The 21,649-nt window shown below is 41.1% G+C and overlaps 1 protein-coding gene across 1 annotated transcript in view; it reads right to left on the bottom strand.

Annotated features, from left to right (window-relative positions):
* Nucleotides 1-21,649, bottom strand: part of LOC113889191 (multidrug resistance-associated protein 4-like) — a gene marked incomplete at its 3' end in the record, with an annotated part of 50,578 nt that overhangs the window by 17,274 nt on the left and 11,655 nt on the right. The window contains exons 2-4 of the mRNA XM_027535983.1: nucleotides 15,134-15,284; nucleotides 1,413-1,532; nucleotides 153-263 (exon numbers count right to left, since the gene is read on the bottom strand). Of these exons, the coding sequence (XP_027391784.1) occupies nucleotides 153-263; nucleotides 1,413-1,532; nucleotides 15,134-15,284 (382 nt within the window). The remainder of the gene's footprint in view (nucleotides 1-152; nucleotides 264-1,412; nucleotides 1,533-15,133; nucleotides 15,285-21,649) is intronic.

Here is a 21,649-nt window from a genome sequence, read left to right as displayed (position 1 = left end):
ATATAGACCATATCGTAGAATCCTATACTGCAAACACTAATTCATTAGAGTGAAACAGTATATACTAGATAAGACAGCAGGAGCTTTATTTAATAAATGTAAATGAAACTATAAACTGTATTCATATTATAAGTAACTACATCTATACTCACCATGTGCAAGAATCAGGGCCCCAAAGGCAACAACAGTGACAAAGATGGCACAGATGACATCTAGATACACAGCGAGCCATCGGGATGTCGTCAAAAGCAGGAACCAAGCCTCTGCATTTGTGAACCATAATAAGTATAATAAATCAGTAGAACAGCCATGTTAGATGCTTCAAATGAGAAAAAGCATTCTGTTCAGTTGAGCAACAGAAGATTTTTACACAGGTAGGATATCAAAGTTATATTATCCTATATCCAAGGAGCCCAGAGTCCAGAAAGCTAGGTTTTGACATGACAACATTTGACACACACAGGAATCAGTCCAGGGGCTCTGTGGGAAGCATGCACTTTACTCAATCCACAGGTTATAAACAGAAATTTCATCAAGAGAAAGAAGACAGAAAAACAGTCTCATCAGTGTGTTTCCTGCAGTGCTGGGCCTCAACTTGAAGATCACCCTTTCACATGTTGACTATTCCCAGCTCTCTGATAGCAGAAAGCACAGCTCATACTGTTTCTAGCACCCTCTGCAATTTCTACAGGGTCCTGCACAGTGTTTACCCTTCAGAGCCAGTGTGTAAATAACTATCAGCTAACAGTACCTGCATGCGGCTTTTAAAATGCCATTTTATCTTCAAAATACAATACAATACAGATTGAAGATACAGGCCAGGATTTTATAACTTGTAGTAAATTCTGAAATTTCTACCTAGAACAAATCTTCACTGACACAAAGAATAATATACATGAAGAGAACAGCAAATATGCTAATCAGGAAATTATTTTCCTCAGTCAGATTTTACATGCTCTGAAAGGAGAGCTGACAACTACAGCCTGGAGGCCAGGAATGGCCAGCACCTGGTTCCATAAGTGAAGTTTTAGTGGCTCACAGGCACGGCCATTTGCTGATGCATTAGCTTTGCCATCCTTTGTGCTACAACAGGAAACTCGAGAAGTTACAACAGACACAGGACAGCACACAAAGCTGGCTCTTTGTTGACTCCTGCCCTAAAGAGACAGAAAACCACAGGGCACAGTGATGAAAGGACAGCACAAGCCAGTCAGGGGAGGCAAGCAGGGGATGGAAGGGAAGAGGGGTGCACAGACAGTTGGTGAGAGGAAGGGGTTGGGGAGGCAGGTTTGCAGAGGGAGCCATGGGGCAGCACAGGAAAGTGCTGGCCAGCCAGGCCACCTGACAGGGAAGTCAGGCCTCACGAGGCAGAACATTCCATCCTTCAAAATCATCTCCAGAAACTTACAGACCTGAATGCAAGTCCTGGTGTGCATCAAACAGCTCCTGAAAACTCTGTTCAGCTTTGTACGCCCGGATGGTCCAGAGTCCCCGGAGAGAAGATGCTAAGTGGGAAAATACTGGGCTCCGTGCTGGGGAAGCAGAGACAGACACACAACAGAGAAAGTCAGGGAAGCTGGATGTGAGGAAGCCAACAGCCTCTCATGCTCTGTGGTCACACATCCCAACAAAGGGCACACCTGGGGCTTCCTGGAGAGCTGCCTGGGGGAGGAAGGATAATGCCCCTTCAGAGAGGATCCTCCACATGACCCTTGAATTCCTGCTGACACCAACCTTCACTTTAACAACCTGGAAATGAAAGATTCTTTTTGAACCCCCTTCCCCCTCCCCTCCTTTTTTTTAACAAATTGAAATCACAGCTAGATTTAGATAAAGAAATTCTTTACTACCTCATTCATCAAGGTCCTCCTCAGCATATACTGCTCCAAATTAAAAAAATATATATGTGTCTATATATATATATATATATATATATATATATATATGTACAGTTGAATTACAATACGTTTCAGGTATACAACATAGTGATGCAGTTATTTTTTTCTGATTATATTCCATTATAGGATGACTCAGCAGTTTAAGAATTCACCTGCATGTAGGAGATATAGATGTGGGTTCGATCCCTGGGTTGTGAAGATCCCCTGGAGGAATAAGTAGCAACCCACTCCAATATTCTTGCCTGGAGAATCCCATGGACAGTGGAGCCTGGTGGGATATGGTCCATAGGATTGAAAGAATTGCCCATGACTGAGCAAATAAACATGAGCACAAGTGAGGCTAGAATTGTCCCTAGATAGGCTGATACAAGATATTAAGTAAAATTCCCTGAGGTGTACAGTAAATTCATGTTCCTGACCTATTTGATGCACAGTAGCGTGTACTTCTTAATTCCATATTCCTAATTTGTTGCTCCTTTCCTCTCTTTGCCCTACGGTAACTGTAAGTTGAATGGTTCTATGAAGACCTACAAGACCTTTTAGAACTAACACCCAAAAAAGATGTCCTTATCATTACAGGGGACTGGAATACCAAAGTAGGAAGTCAAGAAACACCTGGAGTAACTGGCAAATTAGGCCTTGGAGTACAAAATGAAGCAGAGCAAAAGCTAATAGGGTTGTGCCAAGAGAATGCACTGATCATAGCAAACAATCTCTTCCAACAAGGCAAGAGAAGACTCTACACATGGACATCACCAGATGGTCAATACCAAAATCAGATTGATTATATTCTTTGCAGCCAAAGATGGAGAAGCTCTATACAGTCAGCAAAAACAAGACCAGGAGCTAACTGTGGTTCAGATCATGAACTCCTTATTGCCAAATTCAGACTTTAATTGAAGAAAGTGGGGAAAATCATTAGACCATTTAGGTATGACCTAAATCAAAACCCTTATGATTATACAGAGGATGTGGGAAATAAGATTTAAGGGACTAGATCTGATAGAGTGCCTATTAAACTAAGGACAGAGGTTCGTGACATTGTACAGAAGACAGGGATCAAGAACATTGACAAAAAAAAAGAAATGCAAAAAGGCAAAATGGCTGTCTGAGGAGGACTTACAAATAGCTGTGAAAAGAAGAGAAGCCAAAGCACAGGAGAAAAGGAAAGATATACCCATTTGAATGCAGAGGTTCAAAGAATAGCAAGGAGAGATAAGAAAGTCTTTCTTAGAGATCAGTGCAAAGAAATAGAGGAAAACAATAGAATGTGAAAGACTAGAGATCAATACAAGAAAATTAGAGATACCAAGGGAACATTTCATACAAAGATGGGCTTGATAAAGGACAGAAATGGTATGGACCTAACAGGAGCAGCAGACATTAAGAAGAGGTGGCAAGAATACACAGAAGAACTGTACAAAAAAAGATCTTCATGACCCAGATAATCATGATGGTGTGATCACTCACCTAGAGCCAGATATCCTGGAATGTGAAGTCAAGTGAACCTTAGAAAGTATCACTACGAACAAAGCTAGTGGAGATGATGGAATTCCAGTTGAACTATTTCAAATCCTAAAACATGATGCTATAAAAATGCTGCACTCAATATGTCAGCAAATTTGGAAAACTCAGCAGTGGCCACAGGACTCAAAAAGGTCAGTATTCATTCCAATCCCAAAGAAAGGCAATGCCAAAGGATGCCCAAACTACCGCACAATTGCATTCATCTCACACACTAGTAATGTTCAAAATTCTCCAAGTCAGGCTTCAGCAATATGTGAACCATGACCTTCCAGATGTTCAAGCTGGTTTTAGAAAAGGCAAAGGAACCAGAGATCAAATTGCCAACATCTGCTGGATCATTGAAAAAGCAAGAGAAAAATTTCTCTATTTCTGCTTTATTGACTATGCCAAAGCCTTGCAGTCCATGGGGTCGCTAGAGTCGGACACGACTGAGCGACTTCATTTTCACTTTTCACTTTCATGCATTGGAGAAGGAAATGGCAACCCACTTCAGTGTTCTTGCCTGGAGAATCCCAGGGATGGGGAAGCCTGGTGGGCTGCTGTCTATGGGGTTGCATAGAGTCAGACACAACTGAAGCGACTTAGCAGCAGCAGCAGCAGCAGCAAAGCCTTTGACTGTGTGGGTCACAATAAACTGTGGAAAATTCTGAAAGAGATGGGAATACCAGACCACCTGACCTGCCTCTTGAGAAACCTGTATGCAGATCAGGAAACAACAGTTAGAACTGGACATGGAACAACAGACTGGTTCCAAATAGGAAAAGGATTAAGTCAAGGCTGTATATAGTCACCCTGCTTATTTAACTTATATGCAGAGTACATCATGAGAAACGCTGGGCTGGAGGAAGCAAAAGCTGGAATCAAGAATGCTGGGGGAAATATCAATAACCTCAGATATGCAGACGACACCACCCTTATGGCAGAAAGTGAAGAAGAACTAAAGAGCCTGTTGATGAAAGTGAAAGAGGAAAATGAAAAAGTTGGCTTAAAGCTGAACATTCAGAAAACTCAGATCATGGCATCTAGTACCATCACTTCATGGCAAATAGATGGGGAAATAGTGGAAACAGTAGCTGACTTTATTTCGGGGGGCTGAAAAATCACTGCAGATGGTGATTGCAACCATGAAATTAAAAGACGTTTAATCCTTGGAAGGAAAGTTTTGCCCAACCCAGACAGCATATTAAAATAATAATAATAATATTTCCTAATATTAAAAATGAAAATTGAAACTGTGACCTTGTTCCTGCTAATATATTAGCAAAAAATTAACTACATGTACCCTCATGCCAATAGCATTGTACACTAATTAATCTTTTATAAGAGCTCTATAATAGGTCTATCTTTTGACATACTAACTTTGAGTAACATGCCCAAGAAAATATTTAAAAGAAAAAGCTACTTGTACAAAGTTGTTCTAACAATTTCATTCACATGAGTTTTGTTAAAGCTACCAAATTAGGAAATGGATAAATGAATTTTGGTGTAATGTTACTGCTATGGTGGTTTTTTATAATTATTAAATAATAATTGTAAATTATATGCAAAAATATTTGTGAGACTCAAAAATGTTAAGTAGAATATAAATTATTCTGTTTACTGATTATGTAAAAATTTAGGTCACTACATTAAAAAGCATCAATAGAAAGCATATATGTAGTTATCTGGAGCCTAACATTAAATGATTATCCTTTTTCTGTAAAATGTTGAAGTGTGCAATAAAAAAATAAAAGATTACTTGGTAAAGTAAAAAAAAATAATAAATAAAAAGCAAAGACATTACTTTGTCAACAAAGGTCTGTCTAGTCAAGGCTATGGTTTTTCCAGTAGTCATGTATGGATGTGAGAGTTGGACTATAAAGAAAGCTGAGTGCCGAAGAATTGATGCTTTTGAACTGTGGTGTTGGAGAAGACTCTTGAGAGTTCCTTGGACTGCAAGGAGATCCAACCCGTCCATCCTAAAGGAGGTCAGTCCTGAATATTCATTGGAAAGACTGATGCTGAAGCTGAAACTCCAATACTTTGGCCACTTGATGAGAAAAGCTGACTCTTTGGAAAAAACCCCTGATGCTGGGAAAGATTGAGGGCAGGAGGAGAATGGTACAACAGAGGATGAGATGGTTGGATGGCATCATGGACTCAATGGACATGAGTTTGGGTAAACTCCAGGTGTTGGTGATGGACAGGGAGTCCTGGCGTGCTGTGGTTCATGGGGTCTCAAAGAGTTGACCACGACTGAGCAACTGAACTGAACTGTAAGTTTGCTTTCTGTCTCTATTTCTGTTTTGTATATATATTCATTATATTATTCTGTAGATTCTACATAGAAGGGATGCCATATAGTATTTGTCTTTGTCTTACTATCCTTACCAAGAATAATATCCCTCTATGTCCATCCATGTTGCTACAAGTGGCAACACGTCATTCCTTTCCATAACTGAGTAATTACTACTAATTTTTGAGACAGTAACATTTCAAAATTTAATTCTCCATGACAGTCCTCACCACCCTGAATTTTGCTGAGCTCCCTATGGGCCGTCTCCACCTCAGATGAGTAAGCTAAGGGCTGGGATAGAGTCAGTACATCCCCTACCCTGGAGCAGGGCCAGACAGTGGAGGGTGAGACAAGTGAGGGGAGGGGACAGTCTGCTCCCTCCCCCATCCTGGGCGTCTCCCTGCATCTGTGCCAGGAGCCTCTGTGTGGGTCATGGAGCACCTGACACTGCACCACCCTTGTGCCCACAGGACCCGGCAGATGAGGAGCTTTTGAACAGTCTTGACTTCTGCTCGGGTAACCTGATGGGTGTTTTTATATCTGCTGAATGCGTGTCCTGGTGTTTGGAGGTCACTGTGATTTGTGACATTCACATCACCCTTTGAGAATCTGACAGTAGCCTTAGTGTCCATTCTCTTCTGAGTGACTTCATATAGGTTTGGGGTCAGGTGACACATGACTGACCATTCATTTCCTGCCATCTTCTCTAAGAGCATGCTGACCACAAGCCCCAGGGTCAGGCTTCTGCACATCCTGGAACAGGTGGACTGCAGGCTGCTGGGCAGGAAGGACCCTTATGGTTCTCATTCCCCACCAGAAACAAGGCTGTAACTAGCTGTTTTGGGGGCGGAGAGTGAGCCTGTGTCCTCTGTCTGGGATGAGTGATAACTTGTGCTTTATCATCAGAAAATACTGACATCACTTTGTTACCTATGCATCTCCTAGAGAAAACCTGTAAGTAAAACCTCACAGGATGTTTTGAGGAAGTTAGGGTAACTTATCTTATAGGAGAATACAGAAACTTTTTTAAATGATGGAGGAAAAAGAATCAAAATGGAAACTCCAAAATATTTTCAGGACATGACTCTTTAGCCTGGCAACTGAATGCCTATCTGGGTGACAGTTCAGTTGGTACCGACGAGCATATGGGCACTGCAGCTGTGTGTGTGTATGGGAAGGGTCTGGGGTACAAATGAGCAAAGACACAGAACCACCTTTTGTGCTTAGCGTCCCTGGTTCTACAAGGAGGAAACAGCAGGATTCCTCCTGTGAGACACAGGGCTCGGAGGGGGCTGAAAGCCCTGGGCTGGGGGAGGAAAGTCTGGGCTGGGGGCTATCTGTCCATCCACTCAGTCCTGGGTTCTTTCCACCTGGGACATCTGACCAGGAACCATAATTATAGAGTCCCTGACCTGTGATGGGAAAAATAAAATAAAAACCTCTGAACTGGAACAAGATCGAATATTTCCCCTCTGTACTTAATTTAGGCAAAGAGCCTGAAATGATTTGGTGGTGTTTATGACTGTATAGTTACATGTCTGTGGTCTTATTCCAGCATCCACATTGGTCTCTCTGTCCATCCTATTAACTTTTTATTTTAGCTTCCTATAACTTTGTACTTGTAAGTGCAACATGAACACAGACTGAGCTCATGCTCCAAATAAGAAAGCCTGGGAGCTCTGCACAGGCCTTTTCTGCAGCCCCAGCAGGTATGCCAACTCACCCACAGAACTCAGTACATCTGGAAGTAGGGTGCTCACAGCGATGATGCAGGTGAATTCTGAGCCCATCATCCTGTAAGGAGGAGACTAAGAGTCCAACTACAGAGACCACAGAAAATTCACTAGAACCAGGCTCTCACTTCCACAGCAAATGTTGTGATGTCAACACTATGTCAACAAATCTTGTGATGTTCATCACCAACAAGGCTTCTGAGGAGGAAGCACATGGCTGTTCACCCAGGGAGAGTCCTGGAGAGAACTTTTCAGCATGGCCTCCCTCACCTGCTTCCCTGTCAGAAGATCAATGCTGCAGCTGATTCTCTCCAGTAGGGAGGGTGGGGTCAACTCTAGAAGCCTGTGTCACCCCGTTTAAACACTAGGAAACTCAAAGACCCCATCACCAACTTCACCTCATATCCAACAGTTACAGTGGTCTAAGGGAATGCAGACAGAGAAGGCAATGGCACCCCACTCCAGTACTCTTGCCTGGACAATCCCAGGGATGGGGGAGCCTGCTGGGCTGCCGTCTGTGGGGTCGCACAGAGTCAGACACGACTGCAGCAACTTGGCAGCAGCAAGGGAATGCAGAACAGTGAAAATCTATGCTGTTTCTTTCAAACCCCACTTAGGGCTGAGCAGGATTCCAGGATGAGTGAACTGGAGGGTATCCACAGAAGATTAACTGGTCAGGGAAGTGGGGATATCAAGGCCCCGGTCTTATCTTGGGCAGTGAAATACCCTCTTTCCCACAAACACTGAGCTCACTATCCTATAAGAGCCAAGGCGTCAGTCTACAATCACACACACGTGTAACCCTACCTTTCATATGACTGACAGCTGTGTGTCCACAACCCTGAAGATTCAGAACACACCCCACAAAGACTGAAGATCTTCCCTGGCAGGGGGAGGGCAGAGAACTACATGCAAGGACCCTTGGCTGATAGCCCTGCTGTGGGTTATCATCACTCTATGTGAGACCTGCTAGTGGTTATTATGCTCTGAATTCCCTCATGTTCAAGGTTTTGGTGTCTTTGGTAGTAGTCTGCAAGCACTTGACAAGCACTGACTCCAGAAACCCTCATGAGACTTCCAGAGACTGAGCGATTAAGAGCACTCCCTGCCCAGATTAAGTAAATTAACCCACCTAAATGGTAGAGCAGGTGTCAGACCCAACTCTGTTTTAATCCCATGCTTTTGCTTTTAATTCCAACTGTAATGTCTCAGAGGGAGAATAATGAGGGTTAGGGATCCCCATGTGTGATTAAATATATTTTTCTCCAGACTTTATGTTCAGAAAACCCCAAATCTTCCTTAGCTAATATCCAACCACCTTAGTCATTACTGTACATCTTACTAAGCACCTGAGGTTGAATAAAGTCCCTAGAAATCTGGTATGAGAACACTTAAAACAGCAGACATGAGGATCCATAGTCTGAATACACATGGCAAATATGCTAACCTTCTGCCAGCAATGCCTGTGGCAGACATTGCTAGTTGATCACAGCACACTTTCAGACAGAATTTGGATATGGCTTCATCATTCAGGCACTGCTAAATGTGAAGAGTTGTTTAGACCATTAAAAAGAATGAAATAATGCCATTTTCAGCTGCATGGGTAGACCTAGAGTGTCATTACTTACTGAATTAAGTATGTCAGATAGAGAGAAATATCATATGACATCCCTTATATGTGGAATCTAAAAAAATGAAATAAATAAACTTACTTACAAACAGAAACTCACAGACTGAGACAATGAACTTACGGTTTCTGGGAGGAAGGATGGGAGGAAGGGATAGTTAGGGAGTTTGGGATAGACATGTACATATTGCTATATTTAAAACAAATAACCAACAAGGGCCTATTTTGTACAGTACATGGAATGTTATGTGACAGGCTGGATGGGAGGGGAGTTTGGGGGGGAATGGATACAAATATATTTATGGCTGAGTCTCTTCACTGCTCATCTGAAACCATCACAACATTGCTTGTAATTTGGCTCTACCCCAGTACAAAATTAAAAGTTTTAAAAACAAACAAAAAGTGTTAGCTAGAGAAAGGCAACCAAATGCCATCCAGATTTTATGCACTGTTCTGTGACTGCTGTTATGCTCACTTTTGCAAATAGGTACCCAATAAACCCATGAAAGCAGCTACATACTTGTCATTAAGCTGAGAAAAAAAAAAAGTCAGCCTAAGCATCCAGAGGCAGCTTGGCAGTAGGATCTGAAACTAAACCTCAAGACGTCAGTAGTCCTTCAGAGCACAAGGATGAAGCAAGTTTAAGCCTTCTGAATACAGCAGTCGGGTGTCCCTGTTTTTACTGGTGCCTTCAGCAGTGACCTTAAGACATACTATCAGTTACTGTTTCAAGAAAACAGTGGTATTATTTATGGCACAGACCCTCCCCCCCTCACCTTGAGGGAGAACATAAACAGTTCTAATTTACTGGCCACCACATTTGCTTATATGGAGTGTGGAGGAGGGGGTATCTGGACGGAATAGTTTGCTGTCTAATGTTCTCACAGCATACTATGGTGCAAAAAAATAAAAAATAAAAAATAAAAATCCCAATATTCCACAAGGGTAGAGCCAAAGTTCTCAGACTCTCCAGATCAAACACTGAAAAAACCCAGTAGTTAAGTTTAGCCACTCAGTCATGTCTAATCCCTTGCAAGACCATGGACTGCAGGACGCCAGGCTGCCCTGTCCATCACCAATACCTGGAGCTTGCTCAAACTCATGTACATCAAGTCAGTGATGCCATCCAACCATCTCATCCTTTGTCGTACCCTTCTCTTCCTGCCTTCAATCTTTTCAAGCATCGGGGTCTGTTCCAATGAGTCAGTTCTTTGCATCAGGTGACCAAAATATTGGAGTTTCAACTTTAGCATCAGTCTTTCCAATGAATATTCAGTGTTGATCTCCTTTAGGATTGACTGCTTTCATCTCCTTGCAGTCCAAGGGACTCTCAAGAGTCTTCTCCAACACCACGGTTCAAAAGCATCAATTCTTCAGTGCTTAGTTTTCTTTATAGTCCAATTCTCACATCCATACATGGCTACTGGAAAAAACATAGCATTGACTAGACAGACCTTGCTGGCAAAGTAATGTCTCTGCTTTTTAATGTGCTGTCTAGGTTGGACATAACTTTTCTTCCTAGGAGTAAGAGTCTTTTAATTTCATGGCTTCAGTCACTAACTACAGTGATTTTGGAGCCCAGAAAAATAAAGTCAGCCACTGTTTCCACTGTTTCCCCATCTATTTGCCATGAAGTGATGGGACTGGATGCCATAATCTTAGTTTTCTGAATGTTGAGCTTTCAGTCAACTTTTTCACTCTCTTCTTTCACTTTCATCAGGAGGCTTTTTAGTTCATCTTCACTTTCTGCCATAAGGCTGGTGTTATCTGCATATCTGAGGTTATTGATCTCTCTCCCAGCAATCTTGATTCCAGCTTGTGCTTCATCCAGTCCTTCATTTTGTATGATGTACTCTGCATATAAGTTAAATAAGCAAGATGACAATATACAGCCTTCAGATCAGATCAGATCAGATCAGTTGCTCATTCATGTCCAACTCTTTGCGACCCCATGAATCGCAGCATGCCAGGCCTCCCTGTCATCACCAAATCCCGGAGTTCACTCAGACTCACGTCCATTGAGTCAGTGATGCCATCCAGCCATCTCATCCTCTGTCGTCCCCTTCTCCTCTTGCCCCAATCCCTCCCAGCATCAGAGCCTTTTCCAATGAGTCAACTCTTCACATGAGGTGGCCAAAGTACTAGAGTTTCAGCTTTAGCATCATTCCTTCCAAAGAAATCCCAGGGCTGATCTCCTTCAGAATGGACTGGATTGGATCTCCTTGCAGTCCAAGGGACTCTCAAGAGTCTTCTCCAACACCACAGTTCAAAAGCATCAATACTTCGGTGCTCAGCCTTCTTCACAGTCCAACTCTCACATCCATACATGAGCACAGGAAAAACCATAGCCTTGACTAGACGAACCTTTGTTGGCAAAGTAATGTTTCTGCTTTTGAATGTGCTGTCTAGGTTGGTCATAACTTTTCTTCCAAGGAGTAAGCGTCTTTTCATTTCATGGCTGCAGTCACCATCTGCAGTGATTTTGGAGCCCAGAAAACTAAAGTCTGACACTGTTTCCACTGTTTCCCCATCTATTTCCCATGAAGTGGTGGGACCAGATGCCATGATCTTCGTTTTCTGAATGTTGAGCTTTAAGCCAACTTTTTCACTCTTCTCTTTCATCTTCATCAAGAGGCTTTTTAGTTCTTCTTCACTTTCTGCCATAAGGGTGGTGTCATCTGCATATCGGAGGTTATTGATATTTTTCCTGGAAATCTTGATTCCAGCTTGTGTTTCTTCCAGTCCAGCGTTTCTCATGATGTACTCTGCATAAAAGTTAAACAAGCAGGGTGACAATATACAGCCTTGATGTACTCCTTTTCCTATTTGGAACCAGTTTGTTGTTCCCTGTCCAGTTCTAACTGTTGCTTCCTGACCTGCATACAGGTTTCTCAAGAGGCAGGTCAGGTGGTCTGGTATTCCCATCTCTTTCAGAATTTTCCACAGTTTATTGTGATCCACACAGTCAAAGGCTTTGGCATAGTCACTAAAGCAGAAATAGATGTTTTTCTGGAACTCTCTTGCTTTTTCAATGATCCAGCGGATGTTGGCAATTTAATCTCTGGTTCCTCTGCCTTTTCTAAAACCAGTTTGAACATCAGGAAGTTCACAGTTCACATATTGCTGAAGCCTGGCTTGCAGAATTTTGAGCATTACTTTACTAGCGTGTGAGATGAGTGCAATTGTGTGGTAGTTTGAACACTCTTTGGCATTGCCTTTCTTTGGGGTTGGAATGAAAACTGACCTTTTCTAGCCCTGCGGCCACTGCTGAGTTTTCCAAATTTGTTGGCATATTGAGTGTAGCACTTTCACAGCATCATCTTTTAGAATTTGAAATAGCTCAGCTGGAATACCATCACCTCCACTAGTTTTCTTTCTAGTGATGCTTCCTAAGGCCCACTTGACTTCACATTCCAGGATGTCTGGCTCTAGGTGAGTGATCACACCATCATGGTTATCTGGGTCATGAAGATCTTTTTTTTTACAGTCTTCTGTGTATTTTTGCCGCCTCTTCTTAATATATTCTGCTTTTGTTAGGTCTATACCATTTCTGTCCTTTATTGTGCTCCTCTTTGAATGAAATGTCCTCTTGGTATCTCTAATATTCTTCAAGATCTCTCTAGTCTTTCCCATTCTATTGTTTTCCTCTATTCCTTAGCATTGATCATGAAGGAAGGCTCTCTCCTTGCTATCTCTCCTTGCTGTTCTTGGAACTCTGCATTCAGATGGGTATATCCTTCCTTTGCTCCTTTGCCTTTACATTCTCTTCTTTTCTCAGCTATTTGTAAGGCCTCCTCAGACAACCATTTTGCCTTTTTTGCATTTCTCTTTCTTGGGGATGGTTTCTAAAAACATTTTAAAAATCCAGTACTTTCTCTTTAAAAAGCCTTAAGAAGTGCCCATATTTCTTTTCTTATGGATGGGAAGTGGCCCTTTCCCCAGGCATAAATCTTAGTCACAGGTTACTTCTGGAACAACTCCTCATTGAATATACCAGAGACCTGCTTTGCAACAAGACTGTTGAATGGCTCAATTTCATGGTGCTCAGTTGTGTCTGACTCTTTGTGACCCTACGGACTGTAGCTCATCAAGCTCCTCTGTCCATAGAATTCTCCAGGCAAGATTACCAGAGTAGGCTGCCACTTCCTACTCTAGGGGATCTTCCCAACCCAGGGCCTGAACCTGTGTCTCTTGCATCTTCTGCATTGCAGGAGGATTCTTTATCACTAGTGCCACCTGGGAAGCCCAACGCCATTTCATAAGTCAGCCTCAAATTATAAAACATGTGAGGCCTTGTCTACAGAAGCCTGGATGGACCTCTTCACTTCCTTTTCTGCCTCCCTGCATCCTAACATCCTACCAACTCACATCAGCAGGACGTCATACATACCTGGACTCTACTGTTGTGCATCCCATTCAAACACCTCCTAAGACCAAAACTCACGGGAGTTTAGCTGATTCTCCTGATGACCAAAAATTTTTCTATAGCTTTTATGAAACCAACAACCACTTTGTATTATGCAAATACTTAGGATAAATGCCTCTTAAGAATTTATTATTAAAAACAAAACATGCAAATGCCACAATAAAAATCACCTTTGTTTTGATGAACTTAGATTTTTTTTTTTTTTTTCCAACTTAGTTGCCACCAGATACTAAGAACCATGTAACTCGATATACTTCTCTTCTTGGCTTGGTTTATGGAAAGTTCAGCAGTAACTATCCATGGTTAAGGTTTGTGATATCGATACAAACATCTTCCTTCCTTTTCGGCTATTGTCCTTATACCTTTAAAAAAAATACATTTAACAATTCTACATTCTTTATGATTTCTTATGATTTTTAATATTGATGAAATATGTTTGTGCATTAATGAGATAAGCTCTGATATAATCTACCCTCTGTGAATAGCTGTAGAACAGAAGGATTAGTCATAAAATGTGTTCCCCATCATTCTAAGCTACAAAGTTAGATAGAATACTGGACTGCATGCCTACTGAATAATCTTTCTAAGGGAATTATTTCAGCATCATTTATATGAACAGTGTGTTCTACCAAATACTGTTGATGATAAACAAAAACCTGAAAATAACAGCACTTAGCTTTTTAAAACATTTAACAACTGCAACTTACTTGCCATCTTTTAGGTATGTGAAAAAATGTATTTTTCAAATGTATCATTTCTGGTATATGAATATATTTCCTGATACCTCCTTTTCTTTTCTTAAACTTTTCCTTTCCTTGTCATTTCTAGTAACTCTGGGGTAAGAAAATTCCCCTATTTCCCTTGTATATTCGTTCCAGTGTAATAAAGTATTTTATTTTTAATAAAAGTATTTATAGAGTGGATGCTCTATTAGCAAGTATGTCATGAACAAGACATAGATGGTCCCTATCCTCAAATTCACCTGCTGCTGCTGCTAAATCTCTCAGTTGTGTCTGACTCTGTGCGACCTCATTGACTGTAGCCCATCAGGCTTCTCTGTCCGTGGGATTCTCCAGGCAAAAATACTGCAGTGGGTTGCGATTTCCTTCTCCAGGAGATCTTTCTGACCTAGGGATTGAACCTGTATCTCTTATGTCTCCTGCATTGGCAGGCAGGTTCTTTAGCACTAGTGCCAACTGGGAAGCTGCCCTTGAACAAGTCGATATCTGGTGACTCAGCCTTCCTTTCTGTGAAATAGAGAGATGCTAGACTGTCTCTGATGATTAGGATGCAGCTTTCTTTTAAAGCCAGTGATGAACCCCAAGTGCCTGCAAAATCTACTCTTCCCAAGGATTCCACCCAGAAAGGCAGTGGATCTGGAATGTCCAAGAAGCAGGATGTAAACAGTTCCCTGGAATCAGGATGTGGCAGGGCAAACTCACCTCTTTGTCCTAAAATACAAAGCTACAGCTGACCTGCCACCTTAAGGGCCACACTGAACAGGGCCCATAATATTCAATTACCTAACGTTAACTTAGTGAGAAATTCCAGAAGACAGTCTGCAGGATTTCAGGGGTCTGATTAATAAAATGGCATAAAGGAAAGCCAGCCTACTTCGCCAAACCAACCCGAGAGTCCCGTACTCACTTGCACATTCCAGGCGTTTAATATCTCGTGAAGTCTCTGAGAAATATCGCTGGAGAAAAAAGAAAGCGATGCCAAGGGGAATCACAGGTATTGCAATCCAAGGAATCACTGCCACCATCACGCCTACTACACCAATCACAAGTAAAAAAGCCTGAAACAGTGAAAACAGATACAGAGGTGTCTTTGTTAAGGATTTTTTTCAAAGATAAACTTTAACGTTTTGTTAGGATTAAACTCTTTTCCCAAAAGATGTGTTGGAATAATAGGGAATGTTTTTCCATCCAAAGAAATAAAATAATGTGTGATTCTTGTGGTATTTATTGCATGTGTCAAACACCATGAGGAGAATTTTTCAGGTATTAGCTCCTTTGATACACTCAGTAGCTTACTTACTACTTTTAACAGATGAGAGAATATTTAAAACTCCCAGGGAAAAAGACTTGAATACCAAACTATCAGGAGTCAACAGGTGTTACTAGAGATGAGCAAGCAGGTATCACAGATGAGGAATCCAGAAGCCTCAGCTATACATGTTAGGTTATAGAAGTGGTTGATTATAAATTCAGTGTCCAGAAAAGTAGAGAAAAATTCAAATGCTGATCTTTGGAAGTAGGAATTATCTTTTTTGGTTTCGATCCATAGTTAATATTTACTGAGTGCTGACTGTGTACAGGGCCACACATTCAAAACTTCACATGTATTAACTCTTTAATCCTCACAATAATCCTATGTAGTAACAGTATTATCTCATTTTACAGATAGAGACACTGAGGTACATAGAGAAGAAACACAACTTGATCAAGACTACAAAGCCTAAGTCACAAACTTGGAGAGCCCGTGTCATGAGCTATTATGACACATGTAAGTTGCCCCCAATGTACATCCAACTTTCCACCATTATGCTAAGTATGTAAAATGTCCATTTCAAAGTTTAATGATTAAACACCAACAGATACCATTTATCAGACATTTACTGCATATAAGGCACTGTGCCAAGAATTCTATGAACACTCATTTAATCATCTCATCCCATAATGTGATTTTATCTTGGGAAATGTCTAAAAAGATGGCAGAAAGAATAGAAACCAAACATTACATGCTGCTGCTTTAAGTATCCATCTTTATAAGGAAAAGTATGATATCACAATGGACAACTTCAGGCCATAGGAATGCAATCAACACTTAGTGTCTGCCTGCTACGGAAGTGGGGTCAATACTGGGGATGTGTAGATTCACATGGTCTGGGTCAAGGCCTCTGAAGTTTATGATCTCAGGTGGAGACAAATCCATGACAATCTGCACAAGGCAGAGAGGGCAGAGGAAACACAGGGAAGAAAATATGAACACTTTTAAAAGAAATCTAAGAAGAGATTGATAACTGAATTTCACAGGCTGGTTTAACAAACAGAGTGGCATGAATAATTTGCAGGTAGTAATCATACCTGACACAAATTTTGACCAAAAAGGAGGCAGGAGAAGGTTGAGATGCTTGTCTGAGTTAACACTGGTTTTTCTGGGTCCTCTCAGCCTGAGCACCTGCATCCCATGCTCTCCAACCCAGGGCCTCCCCCTCCTTGTCACCCAGGGCAACTGGCCCTGGTACATCTCTAAGGGATGGGTTAGGGTGGGTAATGCCTGTATCACAGAGACTCGGGTTATCATTTCATAGCTCTTCCAGATCAGTTTTCTCAGAGGATCTTCACAACTATCTTGTGAATAAGAAAAGTAAGAACTATCATTTCCATTTGTAGATAAGAAACATGAAGCTGGGAGAGCAAGTGACTATCCTAAGTTTTTCCAGGAAGGACTTCAGGTCATGGAGAAAGACAGGAGTGGTTTGTATTCAGGTAATCCAAGAGCCACAGCTGCAGAAGGAGGAGCCTAGAAGGAGGAGGAATCTTCCAGAACTGTAATTCTGTGGCCAGGAGCCCTTGTGAAGCAAACTGTATTATCTGGATGGAGACCCATGTGGTTTCCCTGTTTCTCTCATCTGTGCCATGGTATCAATATAAAACTCAGAATGAAGAGGATGGAATCCTGAAGAAATAAATTCTAATCATAAATGAGGGGAAATAGGCCTGTCTGATCTCTCTCATATTAGACCTCAGTTCAGTTGCTCAGTTGTGTCCGACTGTTTGCGACCCCATGGACTGCAGCACTCCAGGCCTGCCAGTCTATCACCAACTCCCAGAGTTTACCCAAACTCATGTCCATCGAGTTGGTGATGCCATCCATCTATCTCATTCTCTTTTGTCCCCTTCTCCTCCCGCCTGCAATCTTTCCCAGCATCAGGGTCTTTTCCAATGAGTCACCTATTAGACCTACAGATGAACAATTTCTTAACAAACACTGGTTTAAATGTGCATCCCACACTACTGCAACCTTCGTGTTCATGGGGTGGGGTCCTTCCAGCTCCTTCCATGTCTGGTCTTAAGTAAAGTCACTAGGGGTGTCATCTTTGGTTGTTAGGGGAAAAAACCTGCTGAAACATCAATCAGGAAAAAATCCAAATTACAGTTCGTTTGTGTTTTTTTTTTTTTTTTTAGCAAATTCACATTATTTGACTGGACAATATTCACCAGTTTCAATCATCTGTTTCTACCCAGTTAAGGGCCTTTGATGACTAACCCAGCCTGCCGGATAACCTGGAAAGTGACATAAGATCAAAATGAAGGGAGCTGTGCCAATGCTTTTTCCTTGTGTACACATTAAAGATCAGTAACTATTGCTCTCAAAAGATCCCCAGTTAGGTTATGTCCTTCAGATTTCATGCCCCTAAATTCTGAAACAATTCAAATAGACGTTCTCTAAGAGTTTTCTTTCTACTTGAAGGGCATACTATAGCCAGTCTTATAGTGGATTAAATATTATATAAATACACACACACACACATATATATATACAAAAAAAATGTATAGGTTTACATTTTAAGTATCTATGTATATACATTTATGAATATTTTATTTATTTCCAGCTCTCTCAAACTCTTTGCAAAAGTTGGTAGAAGGCAAAAATAGGATCTGAGCAAAAAGTCAACACTCTAACAAAGGAAATAGAATATTCCTGGGTACAATAAACATCCCTTTCTTGAAGCCAATCTCATATCTTCCTTCCATATTCCCAGGATTCCAAGGAACCTTATCCAAGCTACACACACAATTCCTCCCATCTGACTGGATTTCAGGCCCATCTGATAGCACATAGCACCATGGCCAGTGCTTCTATAACTATTTCTCACGATGGCACTGAGACAATGATGTGTACACAGCAAGAGACGTGTTGACCCAGAAACAAGTGACCCAAGACTTGATGCCCCAGGAAATAAGGGGAATCATTTTTTAATACGTTTATAACCTATTTGGAGCACACCATTTGAGAATTCTATCAAAAGTCTATTATTCCATATGAATAAATGCAAACATTCAAGGATAGTATTTCACTTGAAAGTACATGGTGAATTTTCACAAGTCAGAACAAATCTTTAGTTTGCAGAAATGACAACGTGTACTTGGAGGGGAAATTCCAGTAGACAGCTATTGAGGTATCTGAGACTATTAATTTTCAAGAGGGTTTAGGGCTCACCCTAAATTAACAGGGATGGTAAGATCCCCCACCCACTTTTAATGTTAGTAAAGCTGGGATATTGCAACACTATAAAAGGATGGTGGTGGGAATTAAATGAGATTATGTACATAATGTGCTTACCAGTTTATGGATAACAAATATAAACTCTAAGTCCATCATTATCACGTTTCAGTGTGCTCTGGTCACAGCAGCCAGGGGAGGAGGGAACAGTGTATTACAGACTTAAGGGCTTAAAGAACCTTAAGAATCACATGAATTTGGACCCTAAGAGGCCACTCATTCTAACCCCTGGAACAGCTGAGTACTATTCAAGGATATACCAGAGCAGGTGATGCTTTTCTTAGATGTGGTGATGATGTACAAAGTGACTGTGGCTTTTCTCTAGCCACAGAGAAAATTGAATCTAAGGTCTATTTTGTTCAAAGAAGTTATTTTAGAAATAATATGACCAATAAATCTCATTTAGTACAGGTTTTGTCCTCTCTGTATTTTCTTCCCAATTCTAGGTCTTCCAAAAATTGATAAATATTAGGCAGCAAGTCAAGATTTTTTGAGATGTTTATTTTCTTATTCCTTATTCTCTTTGTTCAACTTCTGCTATTTCTTTGAGAAAACTTACTGTTATGAAACTGCTGAGAATTAAAGGAAAACTAAAGAAAAAGTGGAACACCTGTGAATTAACTAAACCAACCAAATTATTCAATTCAGTCCAAAGAGAAGATCAATTTGACTGTTTCTGTTTCATGTACCACGAACTGGTCTATCGATATCAAAGGAAGTACAAAAGCTAGATTTTGTGCACTACTGAATCTTATGAAATTCAACTGTGTCCACTCCAGTTCAGCCTCTTGGTACAGGCAAACAGCCTACTTAGGATGTCAGGGTGACTAAAGCAGTTAGGATGTCAGGGTGACTAAAGCAGTCATCTCCCATCCTCAGAAAGATGCTGTCCTGTGAAGCTATTTCTAACAAACCACAGTCAGTTCAGTCACTCAGTCATGTCCGACTCTTTGCAATCCCATGGACTGCAGCATACCAGGTCTCCCTGTCCATCTCCAACTCCTGGAGCTTGCTCAAACTCATATCCATCGAGTCAGTGACTCCATCCAACCATCTCATCCTCTGTCATCCCCTTCTCCTCCTGCCTTAAGTCTTTCCCAGCATCAAGGTCTTTTCCAACGAGTCAGTTTTTCACAGCAGGTGGCCAAAGTATTGAGCTTTAGCATCAGTCCTTCCAATAAATGTTCAGGACTGATTTCATTTAGGATGGACTGGTTTCATCTCCTTACTGTTCAAGGAACTCCCAACAGTCTTTTCCAACACCACAGTTCAAAAGCATCAATTCTTTGGTGCTCAGCTTTCTTTGTAGTCCAACTCTCACATTGTTACATGACTACCATAGCTTTGACTAGACGGACCTTTGTCAGGAAGTAATGTCTTTGCTTTTTAATATGCTGTTGAGGCTGGTCATAGCTTTTCCTCCAAGGAGCAAGCTTCTTTTAATTTCATGGCTACAGTCAGCATCTGCAGTGATTTTGGATCCCCCCAAAATGAATTTGATCACTGTTTCCACTATTTCCCCATCTACTTGCTTTGAAACGATGGGACCGTATTCCATGATCTTCATATTTTGAATTTGAGTTTTTAGCTAGCTTTTTTCACTCTCCTCTTTCACTTTCATCAAGAAGCTCTTTAGTTCCTTTTCACTTTCTGCCATAAAGGTGGTATCATCTGCATATCTGAAATTATAGACATTTCTCCTGGCCATCTTGATTTCAGTTTGTGCTTCATCCAGCCCAGAATTTCACATGATATACTCTGCATATAAGTTAAGTAAGCAGGGTGACAATATATAGCCTTGATGTACTTCTTTCCCAATTTGGAACCAGTCTGTTGTTCTAACTGTTGCCATCTTGACCTGCATACAGATCCTCAGGAGGCAGTTAATCTGGATAACCACAGTGGTGTGATCACTCACCTAGAGCCAGATATCCTGGGATGTGAAGACAAGTGGGCCTTAGGAAGTATCACTATAAAGAAATCTAGTGGAGGTGATGGAATTCCTGCTGAACTACTTCAATTCCTAAAAGATGATGCTGTTCAAGTGCTGCACTCAATATGCCAGCAAATTTGGAAAATGCAGCAGTAATCACAGGACTGGAAAAGGTCAATTATTATTCAAATCCCAAAGAAAGACAATGCCAAAGAATTCTCAAACTACCACAAAATTGTACTTATCTCACATGGTAGCAAAATAATGCTCAAAATTCTCCAAGCTGGGGTTCAACAGTACGTGAACTGAGAACTTCCAGATGCTCAAGCTGGATTTAGAAAAGACAGAGGAACTGGAGATAAAATTGCCAAAATCTGTTAGATCATAGGAAAAGCAAGAGAATTCCAGAAAAATATCTACATTATTATTGACAAACCACGCTGTCATCTAAATAAATTGTTAATGAAGTATACACAAAAGCAGTAAAGTAACAGAAAAAATTAATGCTTATGAAAAATGTTAATGGTTTTGCTTAAAAGCCTGTTTAATCAAAAAATTTGAAAATTAGGAAACTGCTTTATTATTAGTACCCAGAGCAAAATTTCTCATAATACTGAAGAAATTGTACAATTCTCACTGAAAACTTCATGGATACTCTGCCCTCCCAAATACCAATAATGGATGACATTTCATGAGGCTTGGCATGTGTCCCACCTCTCAATTATTCCATTGGCCTACTTTAATTTCATTCTCACAGCAAATCTGAGTAAGAAGGATTCAGTTCAGTTCAGTTCAGTTCAGTCGCTCAGTCGTGTCTGACTCTTTGCAACCCCATGAATCGCAGCATGCCAGGCCTCCCTTTCATCACCAAGTCCCGGAGTTCACTCAGACTCACGTCCATCGAGTCAGTGATGTCATCCAGCCATCTCATCCTCTAT

The sequence above is a fragment of the Bos indicus x Bos taurus genome, unplaced genomic scaffold (genome assembly GCF_003369695.1).
Source record: "Bos indicus x Bos taurus breed Angus x Brahman F1 hybrid unplaced genomic scaffold, Bos_hybrid_MaternalHap_v2.0 tig00004281_arrow_arrow_obj, whole genome shotgun sequence".
NCBI classification, from domain to species: Eukaryota; Metazoa; Chordata; class Mammalia; order Artiodactyla; family Bovidae; genus Bos; species Bos indicus x Bos taurus.
Note: the sequence above shows the minus strand (reverse complement) of the source record. Positions and strands in the feature narration are given on the sequence as shown.